The 24,119-nt window shown below is 38.0% G+C and overlaps 1 protein-coding gene across 1 annotated transcript; it reads left to right on the forward strand.

Moving 5' to 3' along the window:
- The first annotated feature begins 18,211 nt into the window (after nt 1–18,211).
- On the forward strand, nt 18,212–23,898 carry LOC141653140 (1-deoxy-D-xylulose 5-phosphate reductoisomerase, chloroplastic). Its single transcript, XM_074460806.1, has 12 exons — nt 18,212–18,525; nt 19,762–19,949; nt 20,387–20,473; nt 20,577–20,702; nt 20,861–20,923; nt 21,012–21,161; nt 21,473–21,540; nt 21,997–22,108; nt 22,227–22,331; nt 22,667–22,788; nt 23,268–23,414; nt 23,531–23,898. The coding sequence occupies exons 1-12, from the start codon at nt 18,435–18,437 to the stop codon at nt 23,697–23,699; spliced, it is 1,428 nt and encodes a 475-aa protein (XP_074316907.1). The 5' UTR covers nt 18,212–18,434; the 3' UTR covers nt 23,700–23,898.
- Nucleotides 23,899–24,119: the final 221 nt, after the last annotated feature.

A 24,119-nucleotide genomic window follows, 5' to 3' on the forward strand; every position in this document is an offset into this window, starting at 1 on the left:
CAACTGTAGAGACTTATCAAATTGGACTCTCACGGGTCGCTCATATCACTCATAAGCACAGGTGAATATATAAGAGGATAGAAAGAATTTATTTTGTAAAGACTCTCACCTAACTACGACCTATGAAGACATGCCAGCAATAAAATATGAAAATGACCTTTATGACCGTACATATGCACTCCAACCAACAAATGACCATGACACATGCCGAGGTATATATGTGGAAATGTGAGGTATGGGTAAGAAGAGGCAAAACATTTATGGAAAAGTGGAGGTACAGGTGATCAAGCTAGTACCGAGACAGAACCATATGGCAACATCCAACTTCTTGCTCATAATCAAACTAGGCGGTGCTATAGCAAGCACAAAACTCACAAATCTCCAAACTAACAAATCAATAAACTCCCCATAGGATATAAATGAAACATGGGAGCAAAAATCGCCGAAAGATAAGGATTAAATCATGCGAATTGATTCTTTCTCTTTTTCTCGAACCTCAGTCGATCGACTAGAAATGGCAGTCGATCGACTGCTTTGAACAGTACAGAACACTTTTTTTTCTTTTTCGAATCATTTTTTCTTTTATTTTTCTTTCATTTCCTTCCTTCTCTATTTCATCTTCCCATCAATATCTCAAAAGAGCAATGGCTACCAAAAACGAGTAACAATCCCAAAAACTTAGACTACTAGCTTGACAAAGGCAGGCTATGTGTAGGATGTAGTAAATAGGACAAAAAGGATATTTTTGGCAGTGTAGAGCTTATGGGCGGAATAAGAAAAAGGAAACCTCTACCACATGTGTCAACAAACCACAAACCGAATGCATACAGGTATTAAGCAGATTAAATTCATATTTATGCAAATTAAGGAAACATGTCTCATAAGGAGTACTACTCACATTCCTAGATAAACTGGTCATAGATGACACCAGTTATAGGCTCTAAAACTCAGAAATATGATGTAGGTTGCCGATTTTTCAAAGTCAAGTCTCAAGTTCAGCAAATAATTAACGAAAACTCGTAAATATGCACTTAAACGATTCTACTAATAACATGTTAATCAAGCAAGGCTCAGGCAAAACAGATGCATATGCAATATCATCCTTGAAATACTACCGTTCCGACTCGACCTATATGCTAAAATAAACGTGCATTTTTTTGAAATTTTTGAAATTTTTCAATTTTTTTTTTTTTGAATTTTGTGTATAATAATGAAATAAGATAAACAATGCAAAACAAAATGTAAACGTGAGTGCAATCAAATGATATGCGACGCAAAACCCTTCCCCAAACCAAATCGCACAATGTCCCCATTGTGCAAAATCATGTAATGAAGAAAAGAGAAACGGGAATTTGCGAGAAAAGAAATAAAATATAATGACATGAAGTAAAGAAATCAGGAACTCACAAGACTTTAAGCGCAGCAAAGGAAACCTCCCCAAACCAGCGTGAGCTAGGAGGTTTCAGTAGCCAGCAGTGCTACTAATAAGAGTGCCTGAAAGACAGAAAATACCACGCATAAGACTGAGAGAAACAATTTTGAGGCGGTAAAATCGTGCATAAATGAGAAAATTAGAAGAAATAAATAATATGACGGAAAGTAAGGCGGAGTAGAAGACTCCCTTAAGTCCGCATATCGACCAAACACAGCAGGGGAGAGGTCGTGAACAGGTATAGCAGCGTCCTTGGTCGATCGACCAAGAATAGCAGTCGATCGACCAACTTGTCAGGAACAGTAGCTCCTGGAAAGTGCAACTTCAGTCGATCGACCACTGTAACCAGTCGATCGACTGAAAATACTGCTGCATTCTTTATTTCTTCGTATTTGCTCAATGATTTGAGCTAAAAAGCTCTAAAAACCTGCAAGTGCACAATAATACGCGCCCAAAGTTGCGTAAAACCCAAAGCAAAGTCTAAAGTGCGTAAAAATCCTAAGCAAACAAATAAAATGCGAAGTCTCGCCACACAAAAGCAATAAAAAGTGTCTAACAAAAGCAAATAAAATGTTTGATAAAGCATTTCGATCAACTAGTAGTTGATCAAGAAAGGCCACGGTATGGCCCACTTCGTCGGCTTCTGGCTACTAAGTAGCCTCAACGGTGCTCATTTTCTCAATTGCACCCTTCTCAATTTTAGCATTCGGAGAGCTCGACGGATCAACAACTTCGTCATCTCCCCAATCAATGACTTCCTTGGAATCGTCAGAATCCAAATCAGACCATCTCACCTTGGCTGGCTCATCTTCCACTTCCTCATCAGTCCCATAGCTTAGGCATCCAAGACCTCATCTTGAAACAATCTGCTCTGTCACGGCTGGAGCAACCAGCGGCTCTTCCTTCCCCAAACCAGCTCCTGCAGTGTCTAAAACAACAAATTCTTCCTCTTTTTTGCTCCCAGTCTGGGGCGGAGGTGTTAACACAGGAGTAGTAATAGAGACAGGTAAATCAGGAAGCACAAAGTACGATTTCTTTTCAGAAACCGTGTTACAAGTGACAGGCCACATGGGGTCCTTCTTTTTAGCAGGTTGGGCAAAAATGATGGAATGTTTCCCAACCTTGAAGGTCAAGGTTCCAGAGCCTACGTCAATAACTGCACCAGCAGTGTGCAGAAACGGCCTACCTAGAATTATCGGTATATGGGCATCCTCAGGCATGTCAAGGACAACAAAGTCGACAGGGAAGAAAAACTTCCCTATTTGGACGGGTATGTCCTCTAGGACTCCTATAGGCTCGACCGCAGATCGGTCGGCCATCTGAACTGTCATATCTGTCACCGCAAACCTAGTCAGTTTGAGCTTTCTAGCAAGACTTAAGGGCATGACACTAATGATAGCTCCTAAGTCACATAATGCCTTCTCAATTGAGAAGGTACCTATGTTGCAAGGGACAGAAAAACTGCCCGGGTCCTCTAACTTAAGGGGTGGAGTGTGAGACAGATAGGAGCAAGACTCCTCAGTGAGTGCGACAGTGTGCACTGTTTCAAGTGACCGCTTTTTAGACAAAAGTTGTTTCATAAATTTAGTATAAGCGGGTACTTGGTTCACTAGCTCAAGGAAGGGGACTTGGACATTCAGACTACGAATAACTTTTTCAAATTTGCTGAAAGATACATGTTCCTTCGTTGGCACGAGTCTCTCTGGATAAGGGGCTGTAAGAAGTAGCTTAGCCCTCTCCTCTAATTCATGCGTGCCGGCATCCTTGGACTTTGGCTGGAAGTCCGTCACCTTCTCTTTGTTGAAGCTCGAACCCTCTTCAGACCGTCTCAAATGTGAGCTATTAACCGTCATCGGATCGAACTTCGTAGCCGGGACTGACCCATCAGCACTCGGGTCTTGCCCCAAAATTTTCGGGACTGTGGTACCCCGAAACAAGTGGTCTCTCAGATTATTTGGCATTAAAGGACGAAATTCCTCAGCATCAGCAGCGATCTCAGTCGATCGACCACCTTCCTCAGTCGATCGACTGAGATGTCTGATTCGTAAGCTCTGTAACCCGTGCTTCAGTCGATCGACTAGGTATATCAGTCGATCGACTGATATACCTGGTTGACGCCTTTTTCTTGTTATTATTCGTTGAAGCTTTCTTTTTACTTGTTTCCGGCTCAACTTTTTCAGCAGCGTCCTCGACCATGGCAGGACCTTCAAGGGTGGACCCGCTCCTCAAAGTGATGGCATTTAGGGTCTCCTTTTGGTCAGTTTGAGTCGGTAAGTGTCCCGGAGCTCGAGTGTTTCTTTTGCTAGCCAATTGAGCAATTTGGCTTTTTAGCAACTTCATCCCGGCCTCTCTAGCTTGGGACTCCTTCAGCAACAAGTTCTTAAGCTAGGAAAATTCAGAATTCTGCGATTGTTGCTGCTGCGGCACATAGGGAGGTTTCTGATATTGTTGTTGCTTTTGATGAAGGGGCACATAGGGTTGCTGCTGCGGTGGAGGTTGAGTTGGATTCAGTACATTTTGGCTTCTCCAACTCAAATTTGGATGGGTTGGCTCATAGTAGGTGTTTGTCTGCCTATAATGTTGAAAGGCAGCACAAGACTCGAAGGGACTAGGACAATTCTTCGAAACATGTCCCTCGGCTCCGCACCTTTCACAGATGAAAGGACCGTCTGACACAGCATTGACATGGTACATCCCTCCTTTTGAAGCTCCTCCCAGTTCATATTTGTCAAACCTTGCAGTGAGGGCTTCCAGTGCAGCAACAGAGGAAGATTCAGCAGCTCTCCTTTGGTTTCCTCTTGAATTCCCATATTCAGCCTTGTGAGTGGCCAAATCGTCAATGATCTTCCAACCCCTTGGTTGCTCCCAAATTCTCAGCAAATCGGCCATTGGCTGCAGCATCCAAAATAGCCCTCTGATCGTCGTACAGCCCATTATAGAAATGATTGCACAAGCTCCATTTTTCGAAACCATGGTGCGGTATGGTTCGCACCAACTTCTTAAAACGGACCCATGCTTCGTGAAAATTTTCGTCCGGCCCTTGTTTAAAGCCCGTGATTTGAGCTCTAATAGCAATCGTCCTTGAAGCAGAAAAGTACTTCTTGTAGAATGTCAATGCCAAGGAATTCCAATCGGTGATCCCATGAACGGTTTGGTCCAAATCTCTATACCACTCCCTTGCAGCATCACGAAGGGAGAAGATGAACATGGTCTCCTTGATCTGATCTTGGGTCACGCCGGCTGGTGGGGGTATGGAACAGCAGTAGTCAATAAATGTCTCCATATGCTTAGCTGCATCTTCATTTGCAGCTCCCCCGAACTGGTTTTTCTCAACCATACTGATGTATGAAGGCTTTGGTTCGAACTTCCTGACATCTCCTGGTAATTCGAACCCCTTATATAAATTTGCAGTTGTCGGCTCAGAATGACTAGCTATACTCGCTTCCTCAGCCATTTCGGAAAAGTCTGGAGAAGTAACAGTTTCAACTGATGAATTGGAAACAGGAGAAGAAGGTGGGTTTTCCTCGAACAGCTCGTTCTCGTAAAAGCTAGAACGAGAACTAGGCTCTTCCTCTGACTGTTGGTCTTGAAATAATCTCCTCTTTGCGTGCAAGGATCTTTCAATCTCAGGATTGAATGGTAGTAGTGGACCACCCTGCGACCTGCGCATAAGAAGAAACTACAAACAGAATATAAGAAAAATTTAAGGAACGGGTGTCCCTTAAACTAAAGAAAGACTAAAATAAAACAGCTAAAAATTAGAACTATTGCCTCCCCGGCAACGGCGCCAAAATTTGATACCCGTCGTTGTGAGTACCAAAGATAAAATTTATAATTCCTATTAAAACTAATCTAGGCTAGTGGTAACAGGGTCGAACCACAAGGAGGCAGACGTAGTTTCTAGCTGTCTAATAAAAGTCTAAAGTAACAAATGTGGGGGTTGATTTGAATTGGTCTATACTAAGAGTGAATAAAGGCAATAAACTAAAAGATGGATTAAACAGATAAAGAAGGGGTACTAGGATGGTCGGTTCATTATAGCTTCGGCGGCAGCAAACTAAGTCGGTCTGAATCAAACTCATGTGAGGCGGGAAATAAAGAGACCCTCTCGGTCCACTCTTAACAGATATCATCTTTCGATCTCGCTATAGGTCCCTAATATCACTAATACTAACTTTCGTTCTGAAAAGTGACTAATGGTCTAAACTATACCTATCTTTCGATCTTAGCACAGTTTAGTCGATTTAATTGATGGTCTAACAGCCTTCCCTATCTTTCGATCTATTGGGTCGGTCATAAATTAGGTATCTAACTGGTCACATGCATTCGATTCGTCAAATACAACATTAAAACAATTAAAACGAGAATAAAACTCACGAGGTCAGTCGATCGACCGGGTAGGAGGGTCGATCGACCAACACGCGGGTTCAGGCCGTGTTCAATCTAATGCCGCCTATGCTACAATTCGCCTACATCCTAGCACAATTGATTTAGCTACTCATGCTAAGGGTAAAAACAACAATAATATGAACGATAAGCATTACTGAATTCATGTTTAAAGTAGACAACAAAAGCGATAAAAAACGATAATTGGCTTTGGGTACTAACTAGCAAAACAGTACTAATAATGCGAAATAAGAAATAAACTGGAAATTAGAACAGAAGGAATACCGAATTTCGCAGAAGGAATGTAACGAAATGATTGAAAGCACAACGAAAATCCAATGCAAAAATAATATCCCAAACCCTAATTAATAAACTAAAACTCAATGTAAAATTTCTGAATAAAGCTTGATTAAAAACTGAATGATAAACTAGGTGTTCTCAGTTACGTTATATAGAAAGTTTGCGTAACAATTATTCCAAAACCTAAACTTAATGGGCTTCAAGTTCCTCGGTCTTTTAATTCTCGTCTGGAACAACAGAATGGTCGATCGACTAGGCATGGTGGTCGATCGACTGGTCCTCAGTGTACAGTTGCTTCTGAAACCCGATTGTTGGTCGATCGACGGAAGAGAGTGGTCGATCGACTGAATGGGCTGCTACTTGCCTTTTATAAACTCGTGGATTTGTCTTTTGGGCCTTGAAATGCGCACCAAGCTCGTTCCTTAAGTGATTCCTTTACGTCATATGCAATGCAGGATACTCGGGGACGGATTTAGCTCGATTTTCCCGTTGAATTCTTCACATTTTTGCAATAATGTACAAAATACGGAAGTAGACGGAAATAGGGAGAAATGTAGCATAAACTACAAGAATGAGCTCTGAAATGCGTGTAAAATGGGATGTAAAACATCATGTAAAAGACACGCATCAGGCAATCAAAAGCACACGGCACTCTCAACCTTGGTCTCGGCCAGCGCCTTTTTCTTTTCCACATTGGATGTCCATTACACAACCATGTGGAGGGGGGATATGGTACGGCCTGAACAGAACCAAGCCGAAGAAGAAGAAGCCGAAGGAGAAGTTCAACTTGCGCAGAATACGCTCAACACTCATTGAAGGTCCATACCACGGCATAGACTACGCTGGGGGCAAATTGATGGGGCATATTCTGCACCCGCTGACCGAGTCAACATATTGAGCAAGGTCAAAGCTAAAAGACAGCAAGTCAACATATTAACAGCCTAACCGACGCAGCCTGTCGGCCTGCTACTTGGGTCTCGGCTCGGCAACTAGCCAGCCGAGAGGCATATCCGCGTACTCACATCCAGTCCCCTCGGCATGGAGTCAACCAGGCCTGCCGGCCCGGCATGGGTCCCTCGGCCGAGGGTAAGATAGTCTTTCCACCTGCTCTGCCACTTGGCCACTACGTGACAAAAGGTGAAAGTCTATAAATACTCATCATCTCTCATTGAGAAAACCAATTCATAACATCCGAAAATCATAATAATCTGGTATAAACTCCCTTATCTCTGTACAATATACTTTGTCATGTAACATACAACTTATCTCTCTAAGTTTACTGACTTGAGCGTCGGAGTGAGTACGTTCGGCCCCAAGCCGATCCCTCAGTTTGTTCATCTTAAACAGGAAAGAGTGAAAGGAAGAGACAAGCAACGACATCATTCTACAAGCTTACGTAGTCACAATAACTGCTCCGAAATTACACCCGGAACAATATATTTATATAAATGTATTACATATATGCGTTAAATCAAATCGAAATAATTATGCAATATTATATATTATAGAATCTAACTTGAATGATTTATAACCTACTTATATTATATTTTTATATGTCAAATAATTAACATCTCTATACATCTAATAAACAATAAAGTTTAATAAAATTGCATAGAATTTAAATTTAATAAATCAATCAATCAATCAATACTATATATTAATTCCAGAAACCAAGGGACTTTAATGTAATTAAAGAAAGTTATACAAATTAATTATACTATATAGTTTTAAATCAATAGCACCGTGTGATGGACCCTATTAAAGGATCTCAATGCAAATATTATATAGTTTGGGTTAAAATTAAATTATATAAAAGTTTGTTAATTTTCCTAAACATGGTCAATTTCCTTAAAATAAAATAATTCATTAAGATGATCAATTTCCTTAAAATAAAATAATTAATTAAGATGGTCAATTTCAAGGAGACTAAAAGAAAGAAGATGCTAGATAATTTTCCTAAATATTTATAGAAGACTAGAAGATGGTAATTTCCTTAAAATAAAATAATTAATTAGTATAAACATGCACACTTATGGTATTAATTATTATCATCATAAAATTATATATTAAATTTAAAACTTATGCAATTTTATTAAACTTTATTATAGTTTATTAGATGTATAAAGATGTTAATTATTTAACATACAAAAATATAATATAAGTAGGTTATAAATAATTCAAGTTAGATTCCATAATATATAATATTGCATAATTCTTTCGATTTGATTTAATGCATATAATATGTAATATATTTATATAAATATATAATCCTCTTAAAATTGCAGTATTTCATCAGTAAAGAAAAGAATTGTAGTAACATTGGGTATAGTTATATGATAGTAATCACTCATTTGAATAGTAAAAGTAACAGTATTATCAGCAAAATTAGTGAAAGTGGTAGAAACAACGAGAGTAGTGAAATAATCAATATTAATGCGGCAATAGTGAAAGTAACAATAATTACGGCGGGAGTAATGAAATTATCAATATTAATGTTGCAGTAGTGACAGTAACAATAACTACAGCGGGAGTAGTGAAAGTAACAATGATTACGGGTAAGTAGTGAAATGTTATTACTATTGTTTCATTAATAAGAGTAAAATATTAATAGCGGGAGTAGTGATTTTGTCTCAAAATTTATTTCATCGTAATTTTAGGACATATCATAGAAAAATATATTAATGATAAATTTATGGGTTATGCAACTTTTAAGTAATTTTATTTAATTAAAAAAAAATTAATGGTAAGTAGAGGTAGCCCGGGCGAAGCCGGGCACCAATACTAGTACTATATATTAAATTCAAAAACCAGAGAACTTTAGTGTAATTAAAGAAAGTTATACAAATTAATTATACTGTATAGTTTTAAATCAATGGCACCGTATGATGGACCTGATTAAGGGATCTCAATGCAAATATTACAGTATATAGTTTGGGTTGAAATTAAATTATATAGAAACTTGATAATTTTCCTAAACATTTGTAAGCGACTAAAACATGCTCAATTTCCTTAAAATAAAATAATTAATTAAGATGGTTAATTTCCTTAAAATAAAATAATTAAAGATGGTCAATTTCAAGGAGATTAAAGGAAAGAAGTTGGCTTGGTAATTTTCCTAAATATTTATAGAACACTAAAAGATGGTCAATTTCCTTAAAATTAAATAATTAATTAGTATAAACATGCATACTTATTGTATTAATTATTATCATCATAAACTAGCATTGATGCCCGGCTTCGCCCGGGCTACCTCTACTTACCATTAATTTTTTTTTCATTAAATAAAATTATTTAAAATTGCATAACCCATAAATTTATCAATAATATATTTTTCTATGACATATTCTTAAATTACGATGAAATAAATTTTCAAACAAATTCAGTACTCCCGCTATTAATATTTTTCTCTTATTAATGAAACAATAGTAATAACATTTTACTACTTTCCCGTAATCATTGTTACTTTCACTACTCCCGCCGTAATTATTGTTATTGTCACTACTGCCGCATTAATATTGATAATTTCATTACTCCCGCCATAATTCTTGTTACTTTCACGATTGCCGTATTAATATTGATTATTTCACTACTCCCGTTGTTGTTTCTACCACTTTCACTAATCTCGTTGATAATATTGTTACTTTTACTATTAAAATGAGTGATTACTATTATATAACTATATCCAATGTTACTACAATTCTTTTCTTTACTAACGAAATTACTTTTACTACTTAGGCGTGCAATTTTAAGAGGATTATATATTTATATAAATATATTACATATATGCGTTAAATCAAATCGAAAGAATTATGCAATATTATATATTAATTATATATTATGGAATCTAACTTGAATTATTTATAACCTACTTATATTTTTGTATGTTAAATAATTAACTAATAAACTATATAGTTTAATAAAATTGCATAGATTTTAAATTAAGAAGCATCTTTTTTTTTTAGTCTCCTCGAAATTGTTCATCTTAATTAATTATTTTATTTTAATGAAATTGACACGAAGCCAGGGTAAGCGATATACACGTAGATAGGTATTGCCCAAAGCCATGCCGTAGAGCTGTGACTAAAACAAAGCCATGCCAGTTTTTCTTTTGCTATTCGCCCAAGATGTCAACTCTATATCTCACGCCAAACACTAGTAAATGCTTAAAGTTCCCCCTCTCCTGAATCATATGCAGTCAAGCGATCAACCTTTTGTAAGATTTTTAAAATTCCTTTCCCATGAACCTAGTCCTGTAAATGAGAATTTTTTCTAAATCTAATGACTTTAAAGTTTTAAATTAATAATATCTGGGAATTATCAGGCAGATACTACCTTTGTTGGACTTGTATACGGCCTATCATATTGCTTGAGCTGCCAAATTTTGAATTACGTTGCCTTTAAAAATTCTTAGCTCTGCTGGAGTGATCTCGTTCAATCTGTTGGTTTCATCCATATATGATTTAGCTGTTTTCAAACCTGTAGCAAACTTATTGGCCAATATGATCTGTTGAGGACGTGTTCCCTGTCTCCGCTTAACTAACAAGATTGGCTCAGGCTCCAACAAATTGTTAACCGGGTCGGTAGTATTCTATCATGGCGAGATTATAGTGAATCTGATGTTTTCATATCGAATTAGGCAACCATAGGTCCACCCTCCATAGCTACTACCTTCTGTAAATATTTTGCATTTTTATAGTAAGCATTTTTACAACAGAAAAAGTATTTGTTGCATGTTCAGCTTTCTACATTCTTAACTATATCAGAAAAGACAGATTCAAATCCGATGAAGGTGTTTCTCTATCTGAACATCAGAACATGTATAAATTCCTGTGCATTCCTTATCTAACTATAGGGTTAAATAAGTTTCGTATAAGTTTTTGTGAACATTGCTTGTTCCGTTTATTGCTATTTATTAATACTAAATCGGGCTGTCTTTATTCTTTGTTATTGTGTCCTGATGCAAACATTGCAGAGATTCTTCTTTAAATCACAAGTTATTGCATCTAACAAGCTGGACATTGCCCGATTTGGGTGACCAAGGATGAGTTGTCCGACTTGCATCAGATGATTATTAGCTGAGACGATGAAGGCAGAGACACTTTTTTTGGTTTTCCTAGGGTTCTGAAAAGCTATAAAGAGGATGAAGATGGGAATATGTTATATGTATTCTGTATATGAAAAACAAACGATTACAATGTTCTTATACTAAACATACAAGGCAAGCCCTAAAACCCTAGTCAAAGATATGTTAAGATCTACTAGCTACAAACTAGGTAACTAAAAGATACATAAGATAATACACCAAATATTATGATAAGATACATAACTGTCTAATACTCCCCTCAAGTTGGAGCACTCGACAAAGTGATGCCCAACTTGCGTTGTAGCTTGTCAAACTGTTCTCCTCCAAGGGCTTTCGTGAAAAGGTCCGCACTTTGTTCCTTGCTCCTCACATATGCCGTACTGATTGTTTTATTGATTAAATGCTGCCGTATGAAATGACAATCAATTTCTATATGCTTAGTCCTATCATGGAAGACCGGATTTTTCGCTATATGAAGAGCCGCTTGATTATCACAGTAAAGTTGCATTGGCTGTGTATGCATAACACCAAGTGATGCTAAAAAAGACTTTATCCAAATTAATTCACTTGTCACACCAGCCATTGCTCGATACTCCGCTTCAGCCGTCGACTTAGCCACCGTTCCCTGCTTTTTCGCCTTCCAAGAGACGGGACTATTTCCCAACGATACGAAGTAACCACGTAATGATCTCCTGGTCATTGGACAACTCGCATAATCTGAATCCGAATAACCCGACAATTGGAGGCTCGATGACTTGTCCATGACTATCCCTTTATTTGGGTCCTTTTTCAAATACCTTACCAAACGTAGGCGACCTCCCAATGTTCCTTACGCGGTTCGTGCACAAATTGAGACAAAATATGTACCGCGTATACCAAGTCGGGTCGAGTAATAGTCAAATATACCAACCGACCCACTAATCGTCTGTACTTCATTGCATCTCTAAGCACATAACCTTCTGCCAATGCCAACTTGTGATTTTGCAAAATTGGTGTATTGACCGGTTTGGCTCCTAGCATTCCCGTCTCCTTGATAATTTCCAGAGCATATTTACGTTGACTAAGGAACAATCCTCTCGGTCCGCTTGCAACTTCTATACCCAAGAAGTACTTGAGACGACCCAAATCTTTAATTCCGAATCGTTTGTCTAGGAATGATTTAAAACGGGTACAAGCTCCTTCGTTGTTGCTTACCATAATCATATCGTCGACGTATATCAAAATTCCTATGAAAGTGTCGTTCTTATTATAGGTAAACAGCGAATGATCAGCTTGGGATTGCACGAACCCATATTTAATCAAAGACTCGGTCAGTTTAGCGAACCAATTTCGTGACGCTTGCTTCAAACCGTATAAAGACTTCATCAATTTGCATACCTTGTCTGGATTTTTCGTGTGGAATCCCTGCGGCAACTTCATGTATACATCTTCATGTAAATCGCCATGGAGAAATGCATTGTTTACATCCATTTGAGCAATGAACCATCCCTTTGTTACTGCTACGGCAAACAAGCAACGTACACTCGTCATTTTCGCCACCGGAGCATATGTCTCGTGGTAGTCTATCCCTTCAACTTGGGTGAATCCTTGAGCAACTAAGCGTGCCTTGTATCGTTCCACCGAACCATCAGCCTTATACTTAACTTTGAACACCCATTTGCATCCTATGGGTCGTTTACCTTTAGTAGATCAACTATCTTCCATGTCCCATTATTCTCCAATGCATCGATTTCCTTTCTCATGGCTTCTCTCCAATTCGAATTCTTGACGGCCTCCATATAATTCGTTGGCTCTTTAATAGCATCGATAGCAGCTAGAAATTTCCTGTGGGATGAAGAAAAACAGCTAGTAGTAACGTAATTAGCTATGGGATAACGCGTACCTTTCTTCGGAGATTTCGAACCCGACTTGGTGAGCTTGCTTCGTGGGGTTTAAAATTGAGTCGATTTGCAAACGTAATCGATTGCCAATATGGTGGAAGCTTTGTTCTTGCTCCACGTCCCATTTGTGGTTCATCATCTCCATTATTTATTCTTTGCCCAGTAGCTTGCTCACTCGGTTCACCAATTTCGAGCTCCTCATGATTTCTCCCCCTGTCAACCTCGTTAAACTCCTCGTCATCACTCCCCCTGCTTGTAACATTTTCGATTTCGATGTTTGTATGGTTGAAGATTTCGTCATCAGGGGGTGTTATTTGTGCATTTGGGACTAGGTTGGAAACCGTGTTCTGACCTTCTTTGTATGGGAAAATGTGTTCATAAAAGATTACATCCCGAGACACAAATGTTTTCTTATCAGCTACATCATGCACTCTCCATCCCTTTTGTGTGCTTGGGTAACCTAATAGGACACATCGTCTTCCTCGTTCCCCAAATTTATCCTTTGTCCGGTCTTTATTATGGGCATAGCAAAGACTCCCAATTACTCGTAGATTATTAAGACTAGGCTGTTCACCATATAGAACCTCATAGGGTGTTTTTCCATCCAATATTTTAGTCGGTGTTCGATTAATTAAATATGCAGCGGATAAAACACAATCACCCCAAAATTCTATTGGTAAATTGGCCTCAAAACGCAAAGCTCTTGCTTTCTCGAGTAAATGTCTATGCTTCCTTTCCACTCGACCATTTTGTTGCGGGGTATCTACGGTGCTAGTCCGAAAAACTATCCCATGTTCCTTGTAAAATATTTTTAACGGTCCTGAAAGAAATTCCGTACCGTTATCACTTTGTACTATTTTTACTTCTTTGTTGAATTGAGTTTTTGTCATTTTAATAAAATTTATCATCAATTCACCAACTTCACCTCGATCTTTCATGAGATAGACCCAGACACCCCGACTACAATCATCTACTATGGTCAAAAAATAGTGCGCTCCAGTAAGACTATGAGTGCGATAAGGGCCCCAAATATCACAATGAATTAATTTGAAAAGTTCGTCACTTCTCTTATTATTGGTATGAAAAACAGACCGTGTTTGTTTTGCGCGACAACAAGAGTCACAAACATGCTTGGAATTCCAAAATAACTTACTACCAATTAATGAAGAAAAATTAGATAAAACGCCATGTGACGGATGTCCGAGTCGTTGATGCCACAAATGAACGTCCTTCACGTCTTCCTTTGCTGCAGCAACTGTTTCACAATCCGACTTGAAATAATAAACCCCATTCACATGCTCACCCTGTCCAATCGTCTTCTTCGAAGATTGGTCCTGTATATCACAATAGTCAGAATAAAACGTTACTACGCAGCTATTTTCTTTAATAAGTTGTTGTACGGAAATTAAATCGCAAGTTAAAGAGGGAACATATAGGACGTCTTGAAGCACAAAATTTTTCGACAGTGTCACACTTCCATGCTCGTGTGCAACAACTTCACTTCCGTCTGGCAATCCTACTGTCGATGGTGCACCGCGCCATATTTTATCGAGCAACTCACGTTTTCCCGTCATGTGATGTGAAGCACCACTATCAAGTAACCAATCATATTTATTAAATTTCATACCGATAGTTTTTCACTGTTATTTGAACTGCTCAAAAGGCTTCTCAGCTGCACAATTTCATCAGTGGACATATTATCACCCTCCTGTTTTGTCGAAGCAGTTGCATTTGCATTCGATGTACTGGCAACTGCGTTTGCTTGGAATTGAGTTCCCTGTCCACGGCCTCCTGAACGCCCTCTTCCACGACCTCCTCGCCGTCCTCTTCCTCTGCCTCTTCCTGGATAGCCATGCTTCTCATAACAATTCTCCTCTTCATGGTACCATTTTTTGCAATACGTGCATCGAACAGGTTCTACTTCTTCCTCTTCTGGACTGATATTGCCTCGTCCTCTGCCCCATGAAGTGGAATTGTTCTTTACAGCCATAGCAACTTCCGTCTTTTCTTCTTTGATGCGAGTCACGGCTTTGTGCCTTTCCTCTCTGAGTATCAAAGAGTAGGCACGATTGAGGGTCGTGATTTCATCTTCCATTAGAAGATTAGTGCGAATGATTCCATACAGATTCGTGTTTAGTCCCATCAAAAATTGATGGACTTTCTCTTCTTCTCGCTCCTTGAGTAGCATCGCTCCTGCTCCACAAGTGCACTTGGGTACACGGCTATAATTTGCCAATTCGTCCCAAATGGTCTTCAATTGGGTGTAGTATTCTACTACGGAACGATTCCCCTGTTTGCACTCGTTTAGTTCATTCTTCAATTGGTGAACTCTAGGTGCATTTCCAGCCGAGAATCGCTCCCTCAATTCTTCCCAAATTTCGGACACGGTGCCTGAAAAAGTGATACTAGGATGTAATTTTTGATCTATTACATTCCTAAGCCATGCCTTGATCATGGCATTACATTGCCTCCATGCGACAGCCTCGAGACTCCCTTCTCCATTTTCTTTGATGACAGGTTGTTTGATTTTACCCTCGATGAATTCTAATTTGTTTTTAGCATCGAGTCCATTCTTCTTCGCATCCGCCCATATGTCATAATTCTCACCATCGAATTTGATTTGGGTGAGTGACAAACTTGGGCTATCGGATGGGTGAAGATACAGAGGAGACGACATAGGAATAGTGTCCTTTCCTCCGCCACTATTCTCGCCTTTTCCGTCTCCAGATTTTGGTCCTCCTGTCATCGTTATGTGGCTGTCGTGTTATCGTGAAGGTACCAGGATTGCTCTCGATACCATGAAAAGCTATAAAGAGGATGAAGATGGGAATATGTTATATGTATTCTGTATATGAAAAACAAACGATTACAATGTTTTTATACTAAGCATACAAGGCAAGCCCTAAAACCCTAGTCAAAGATATGTTAAGATCTACTAGCTACAAACTAGGTAACTAAAAGATACATAAGATAATACACCAAATATTATGATAAGATACATAACTGTCTAATAGGTTCCGTCTGCTGTACTTTTCAACTCAGAAGCGTACCACCTAAATGTGAAGTACCTGTAATCTTGTTCTGGTACAAGTCACTGAATCAGCATCATCTAATCAAGAGGAGTTTCAATGGCAGTCCAAGTTGTGGAGTGAGCCAAGAGTTTTTTACTCATTTTGTTGGGCAAGTTCTAGCCGTGGATGTTGTATTAGACATCCTTATTTGGAGACTTCAAACTATCTCACCTCGCTGACTCGCTGCGCGATCTTCTGTGCCAATAAATTTGCGTGTCATGTAGCTCAAATGTATAACCTGTGCTTCTTTATTTTGTAAAGCAGTGTTCCTTCAATGCAATTATCGACGTAATTTTAATCTTAGATAATTTAGAAACAGCCTTTTTGTATTGTTAATTCAAGGGTAAGGACCCGTCCTTACATTGCAAATTGCGGGAGCCACTGAGACACCGTGAGGTCCGTGACTAGAGCTGACAAGTGTGACCCGACCCAAACCCGACTTGACAGTACCCGAAAATATCGCGACCTGAAACCGACCGAACCCGACCCGACCCGATATTGACCCGGCCCGATGCTGACCCGATTAAATTGATGACCCGACAATTATTAAGCTTAATTTTGATCAAAATGAAAGTGATTTTGTGTTTAGATTGATATGTTTGACTTAGTAATGAAGTAATTAAACCAAATAATATGTTAAAAACTAAATTTAATAGTAAAAAATTGTAGTAATGCGATTAAATAATTGGACCCGATAATGACTCGACCCAAACCTTACCGGACCCGAGATTTGACCCGGAATGACCCGACCCGATAACAACCCGAACCCGACCCGACCCAACCCAAAAGGGTATGTTGACCCGATATGACCCGAACCCGACGTAATCCGACCCAAATCCGACCCGATTGCCACCTCTAGCGGGCGTGACAATGTTGTTGTTGGAGACTTGGAGTTATTAACTGTTTAGAGGTTGACGAAATTTAACCCCATTAATATTGCTGGTTCTTTTTGACTTTATTTCCTTAGTTTAATGAAATTGCTAAATGTTACAGCGATAATTGATTTAATCGACATTTAGGCACCGTCGAGGTTATAGATTTCCACTCTTTTATTGTTAGCTATAAATAAATGAGGAGTTGGTTTTCTTCAGACAGACTATTTTGGTCTTTGAACACTTTTAGAAAACAAGTTACCATAAGCAGTAACATTGGCTAGACTATTTTGATTATATTTGATTTTCACAAAATTCCGTCTTATTGTTTAGAAAAAAATAGACTTGAAACAAGAATTTGTGATAAGTGAGTCAATAGACTGAGCACATTATTCCACTTCAATAATAGAGGCGACTTAAACTGATTTATTTATGAATTTGAGGTAACGAGTACATGAATACTGAACCTCATGTAATAAAAATACTCCTTAAATTTAGAGTCCACTAATTACATTTAGGACAAAAGAAAAAACATTGTTTAGCAACCAATTTTCTTCATCTAAAAAAACAGCATCTTTCCACTTTAATACTATTGTTATATGATACTGTTGTATGTCTGTATTAGGAAAAATTATTAAATAAACTCGATGTACCGTAATATAGTAGACTCTAAACAATTTAAACTCTCTCCTTTATATATTTAAATTGTCTAATTTATCTATGAGAAATCCTCTCCCGTCCAATATATTCATCATCTAATATACAATACACAAATTCTCATTGAAGACGGACACTATCCGTTACAAGCTGAAGACGGATAGTGTCACTCTCACAATATTCAAGTGGCACTATCCATAGGATGCTCCATTTCCCCCACTTGCCCTCCCACCTGCCTTATTGTGAGAAAGACACTATCAAGCAAGACGTTTTGTATACGGTACACGGGCCATTTCAGAAATTTCTCATTATGTTCTCCGACAAAAAATCTCATTTATGACGGCATACAACTTTGTAACGGTAAAGTGTGACCATTTTTATAATAAAATGTTATCATTATTTGATAAATGAAAATTTAAAAATGAAATACTTTTCATAAAATAAAATAGTCACATTTCCCGTCATAATTTATAACCCGTCCAAAAGAGAGCAACTGATTTTCGAAAGGCCACACGACCAGCAAGATCATAATCTGAGTGATGATACTATTCTTATCCTACTCATTTTTAAGTCTCCACCTGAACCGACCCATTAACAATTTCTTCCCTTCTTTGTATGATTACCACTATCATTATTGATTCATTTCCTAAATTAATTTTTTGTAACACAATTTAAACACCCAAATTCTCAAACACCCTTAAATTTTACTCATTTTTGTTTTGTTTTTTCTGGAGTTATTTGAAGTAAATATCCATGGCTGTCAACTTCCTTTCAACAGCTGAAGTTAAAGCTTTCTCCTTTCTTGATTCTTCTAACTCTTCTTCTTACCTTCCTCAACTCAAAGGTATCACCTTTTTATTCTCCTCTTTTTTTTTTTTGTTGATGATTCCAATGTTTTTGAGTATTTTTTTGCATTTTTATGTTATTTTATGATGTGGGCATGAGCACATTTTTTTGGTGTCCTAAGTTAAGAGCAGGGGCAGAACTAAGGGGACTCATCAAAATATTAAATTTTTTGACATTTTTAATTAAAATTTTCGATTTTTATTTATTTTTAGTTTATCTTATTTCATTACTAGTTGGCTACTTCGCCCCTTGAAATGTTTGACCGTCTCTGAGTACAAATACTGGTTCCGCCACTAAGTGAGAATGATATGAGTTAATGTTTGTTTAGTTAATTTATTGTTTACTACAGTAATTAATAAGTATCTTCAATCTGTTTGATGGGGTCAATAATTTCTTTTTGAACTTTGAATAGATGCTTGATTATCAAGCTGTTTTGTGTGATGAGATTAAGAAGTTAATTACTTTAATTATAGCCATTGGTTTCGAAGAATAAGCATCATTGAATGAAGATTTTATGCTGATAGAATTAGAATGTTACAAAGTCTTGTTGATTAGATGGGACTACTGTAGTTAATTGGGCTATGATATTTATGTTATTGGAGAACATTTGTGTAATTATTGTGAGATTTCAGATTCCGGAATTTTGAGTTTATTACAGGATTCCCTTTAGATCACAAAGGACTAGATTAGGAGCATGAAACCACTTTTCCTCTGAGTAGTAGCGATAGAGATTCCGTATGTCCAATTTCAACAAATTCCTCCTTTAAAACGAAGTAGATGGAGAGTATCTAGGCAATGGTATGATCACTTTGCAAGAATAGGGTGGGAAAAGGAAGGTCAAAATTGAGTGGAATTGGGTGCTTTGTAGTTTTGTAAAGCATCTGGTAAGGTCGTAGTGCGAGAATCCTAATGGAGCTAGCACATACAGTCAGGCAGTATTTATAAACATTCGGATTTTCTGTGGGTTACTGGGTTAGTAGCTGAATTTACAGGGTTCCACTCTTCGTGCCCAAATGGAATTCGAGTGAGGGGACGTGTTAAGGTATAAGAAACATTGATTGGGCCTCAACCATCACCTTAAGGTTTTGGTTGAGATGGTCTTATCACCATTTTTAATCACTCTTTGGAGTCTGAAATTTTCTGTCTCTTACCCTCAAAAGTTTTTAAGTTTTACTACTTTGATGTGCCCTTCCCAGCCGAACTTGACTTGCTGAAGTATCATCTTGTACCGTAGGTGGTTTTTCATGGAGAAGGAAGGACAGTAAACAAACATTTAACGGAAGGATCTGCTGTTCAGCTCAGTCAGTTCAGGCACCACCTCCAGCTTGGCCTGGACGGGCAGTTGCGGAGACTAATTCAAAGACCTGGTCAGGTCCGAAACCTATATCCATAGTCGGGTCTACTGGTTCTATTGGTACCCAGGTGAGCCATAATATTTGTACTGAACATAGGTGATAAATTTATCATTTGAAAATTGAAAGTATCCTTAACATGACTCACAAATCTTTTGTTTTGGAATATGATCACAGATCAAATAAGCAAAATGACTCTAAACTGATTTCACTTGTTTTTACTCCGTGTTATAGAATAGCGATTATTAGATGCATTTTTTTGACATAATTTTCGTTGTGGGCTATTCGGGAACCATCTTCCTCGCCCCACCATTTGCGGGATTCGGTAAGCTGTTAGGATAATGTTGTTGCTGTGATTCTTGTGAAGTTATCTTTAACATATCACAAACATGGGATATATGTGCATAAGTATGTGGTACGTCGATGTCGTCCCTTTTCAGGTTGTAGAATATGTTCTTTTGCTTTGGTTTTGGTTGTTGCTTCTTATTCAGAGATGGTGCTTTCCAGACATTAGATATTGTCGCTGAGAATCCAGATAAATTCAGAGTTGTTGCTCTTGCTGCTGGTTCAAATGTTACTCTTCTAGCAGATCAGGTATCATGATATCGTCACATGCTATTATTTCCCCTTTTATCTCACAATCCTCATGTGCCTTATATCTCAATGACTTTCGTTCAATGCTATTCCTGATGCTCAGGTCAAGAGATTTAAACCTGAATTAGTTGCTGTCCGAAATGAGTCCTTAATTGGTGAACTCAGAGAGGCTCTAGCTGACGCTGACTATAAGCCGGAAATTATTCCTGGAGAAGAAGGTGTGGTCGAGGTAATGGTGGTGCACACAACTTTTTTTACACAACGGTCTTATATAGTTATATATGAGACCAGTCCGTTAATCCTATAACTAGATGAAGAATACATTAAGAAAGTGTATGCTCTACAGTCTACACCCTCTCATACAAGACTTAATAGTAGTGATTTCAGGTTGCACGCCATCGAGATGCCGTTACTGTTGTTACCGGGATAGTCGGCTGTGCAGGGCTAAAGGTAAGAAGAACAGTCTATTACCGATACTTTCGATGTTCTTTTCCCTGTATGGATTATCTTACTAATCTAGAATATTATACTTCTTTAGCCTACTGTAGCTGCCATTGAAGCTGGCAAAGACATTGCACTAGCCAATAAGGAAACCCTTATTGCTGGTGGCCCTTTTGTCCTCCCCCTCGCACGCAAACATAATGTTAAAATTCTTCCAGCAGATTCTGAGCATTCTGCAATTTTTCAGGTTAGCCATATGTGGTTATGAGCCTTTGGATGTCTGTAAGTGTATCAGTGACGAACCCAAAAGATTTGTTTTAGGGCTCAGTTAAATTTTTTAAATACTATTACATAAAATTATACAGTACTTGTTATTATTTAAGCACATAAGTTGGGCCACGAAATTATCTTTCTGGTGTACGGAGACCCGTAATACTAAATTATAGATCTATCAGTGCAGACGTGCGGTGTCTGTTTATTGTAACCTTGTATGGCTTGTCGAAGTCCTTTCAGTTTCAATGTTGGAGCAATTAATTAACAAGAGGCCTTTTCTCCCAGTGTATTCAAGGACTGCCAGAGGGAGCTCTGAGACGCATTATTTTGACTGCCTCTGGTGGAGCATTCAGGTTTGGAATCAACTTTCAGCTTGTAATTTTGTGTCATATCAGTTGTACTAAACGAGAGAGGTAGCGTGGTGCAATTATTCTCTGTTCGATTGTTTGTCTTCGTTTATTCACTTGCAAAAATCAGACTTTAAAACAATTTCATATCCTCATCTCTTTTATGTATTTATCTCGACTCTTGTTACAGGGAGTGGAATGGGTTTGAAAGTTGTGAATTACTGATGGGGCAAAAGATTTTATATTCTTGGTTGTAGATTGTGATGGAATAAAACAAAATGACTTAAAATTGGTTGTAGTTCCTTTTATTGTGAAGTGAGACTCAATCAATGCAAACCTCGACACAATTTCGTTATGGGTGATTTGGAAACAACCTCATTTTTAATAAAGGATAGTGCCAACACTGTTACTAGTAGGAAACTGCTTACCCTTCTGTTCCTTTTTCTTTTATATTTTGAAAAGGGATTTGCCTGTTGAGAAACTAAAAGAAGTTAAAGTAGCGGATGCGTTGAAGCATCCCAACTGGAATATGGGAAAGAAGATTACTGTGGATTCAGCTACACTGTTCAATAAGGTTGTAATTGTTTTGTACATTGCATTTCCTGTGATCGACTTCAGAAAAATTGAATTGAGAAGAAAAAAAAATCAAGAAAATTTTATTGATGATTTCCGGTTTGTTGCTCTGTTGACAGGGTCTAGAAGTAATAGAAGCCCATTACTTATTTGGTGCCGAATATGATGACATTGAGATCGTAATTCATCCGCAATCAATTATCCATTCAATGATTGAAACACAGGTATTTTTCACTCATGATTTTATGTCGTTAGTGGCCATGGTTTCGTAATAGCATGCAGTCTATAACCTTAGTGAGAAGTGAGAACGATGCTTTTCCTAAAATACCTGTGCAATTTATGCTGGATTAGGTTTGGTCTAAGATAGTCTGTACAGTTTTGTTAATGGTATTCAACATCGCAAAAACTTGTATGAGTTAGCATAGGCTTCTATCAAGGGGCGTTTAAACAGTTGAGCAGGAATGAATAAATGTTTGCTACTTTTGCCCTGCGAAAAGGTGAAATAATTAGCATATATATCGGTAGTAATCGCTGTTTTTATCTACCTTTCCAATGATAGGATTCGTCCGTACTTGCACAATTGGGGTGGCCTGATATGCGATTACCTATCCTGTATACAATGTCGTGGCCTGAAAGGATTTACTGTTCTGAAATCACTTGGCCACGCCTTGATCTCTGCAAGTAAGTATCCTGTTCCTTAGCTACGCTTCAATTACTACTCGTATATTTTAATGGCCTGCCTAAACGCTGATCATATCTTGATTCTTGAATGACATTTAGGAATTCTTAGTTACACCTGAGGTTTTTCTTACCTGTACGCATAAATGCCCGGGTCTATAGATTCTATACCCGTAGCAATTAATTAAAAAAAGAATACAAATGGCTACCTGAAAGATATTCTCAGATGAATGTTTTCATCAATTTTCGTATTTGTTGGCTTCAAACCGAGTATTAGGAATGACAAACAGTGAAACAGTTCTCAGAACCAGGGCCTATAATTTTGATGCAATAAAGAGAGAAGAAGTTTCCCCTGATGTGTTGGTGTAGCGAATTGTTTATCCAGTTGCATCTGTTGGTTTGAGGCAGTAGTTCGGCTCCCTGCATTTGTTTTTTCTTTCAGTTTGGTTTTTCAAAAGTTAAATATTGAAAGCATGATGTAGGCTTGGCTCATTGACATTCAAAGCTCCGGACAATGAGAAGTACCCATCAATGAACCTAGCGTATGCTGCCGGACGTGCTGGAGGCACTATGACTGGTGTTCTTAGCGCAGCTAATGAGAAAGCTGTAGAGATGTTCATTGACGAGAAGTATGTTTATTTCCTCGACACTTTCTTAACTCTTGCTATACCTGAAGGGCTTAAGGCTATAATTTATTTGGAGATTTCAGACTTGTTCAGTAATAACCCAGTGGTTGTGATTACAGGATAAGCTACCTTGATATCTTCAAAATCGTGGAGTTAACCTGTGATAAACATCGAAACGAGTTGGTCGTATCACCGAGCCTTGAAGAAATCGTGCATTATGACCTTTGGGCGCGGGATTATGCAGCCAGTTTGCAGCCTTCCTTCGGCCTGAACCCGCTTGCTGTCTAACCGCCGCCAGGAATTGATTTGTACTTTGTAGGGGGCTCAATTTTCATGCGCCTTTTTTTTTAATTGAATATTAGTCAACAAATAGAATCAAATCTTCTTCTTCCCCATCATTTTACAACTCAATTTTGGCTAGGGTGAAGATTAACATTTATGTATACAGTTTTTATTTTAGTAAGATTAATTCTTCAAATTATCTAAAGAATATGATACCTCTGTAAGATATTCCATAAAATAAATAAGTATTACATTAATATTTAATTAAGTTATTTTATGGAAATTAAGTTGGTCCATTGTATGGTGAAATTTACCTAGGATTCTATTTCCACTATTATCTCCCATAACTTACCATTCACAATTTAGGAAACTGTTTAGTTGACTCTTTGATGACAAGAGTCTATATAAGGGGAACATATTTATTCT

This window comes from Silene latifolia, chromosome 4 (genome assembly GCF_048544455.1).
Source record: "Silene latifolia isolate original U9 population chromosome 4, ASM4854445v1, whole genome shotgun sequence".
NCBI lineage: Eukaryota > Viridiplantae > Streptophyta > Magnoliopsida > Caryophyllales > Caryophyllaceae > Silene > Silene latifolia.

Bases quoted from the DNA above. Each gene is read 5' to 3' on its own strand.
- LOC141653140 (XM_074460806.1), top strand. From the start codon at position 18,435: ATGGCTGTCAACTTCCTTTCAACAGCTGAAGTTAAAGCTTTCTCCTTT. The intron at 20,703-20,860 runs GTAATGGTGGTG...TAGTGATTTCAG, and splicing joins GAGAAGAAGGTGTGGTCGAG to GTTGCACGCCATCGAGATGC. The intron at 23,415-23,530 runs GTATGTTTATTT...TTGTGATTACAG, and splicing joins GAGATGTTCATTGACGAGAA to GATAAGCTACCTTGATATCT.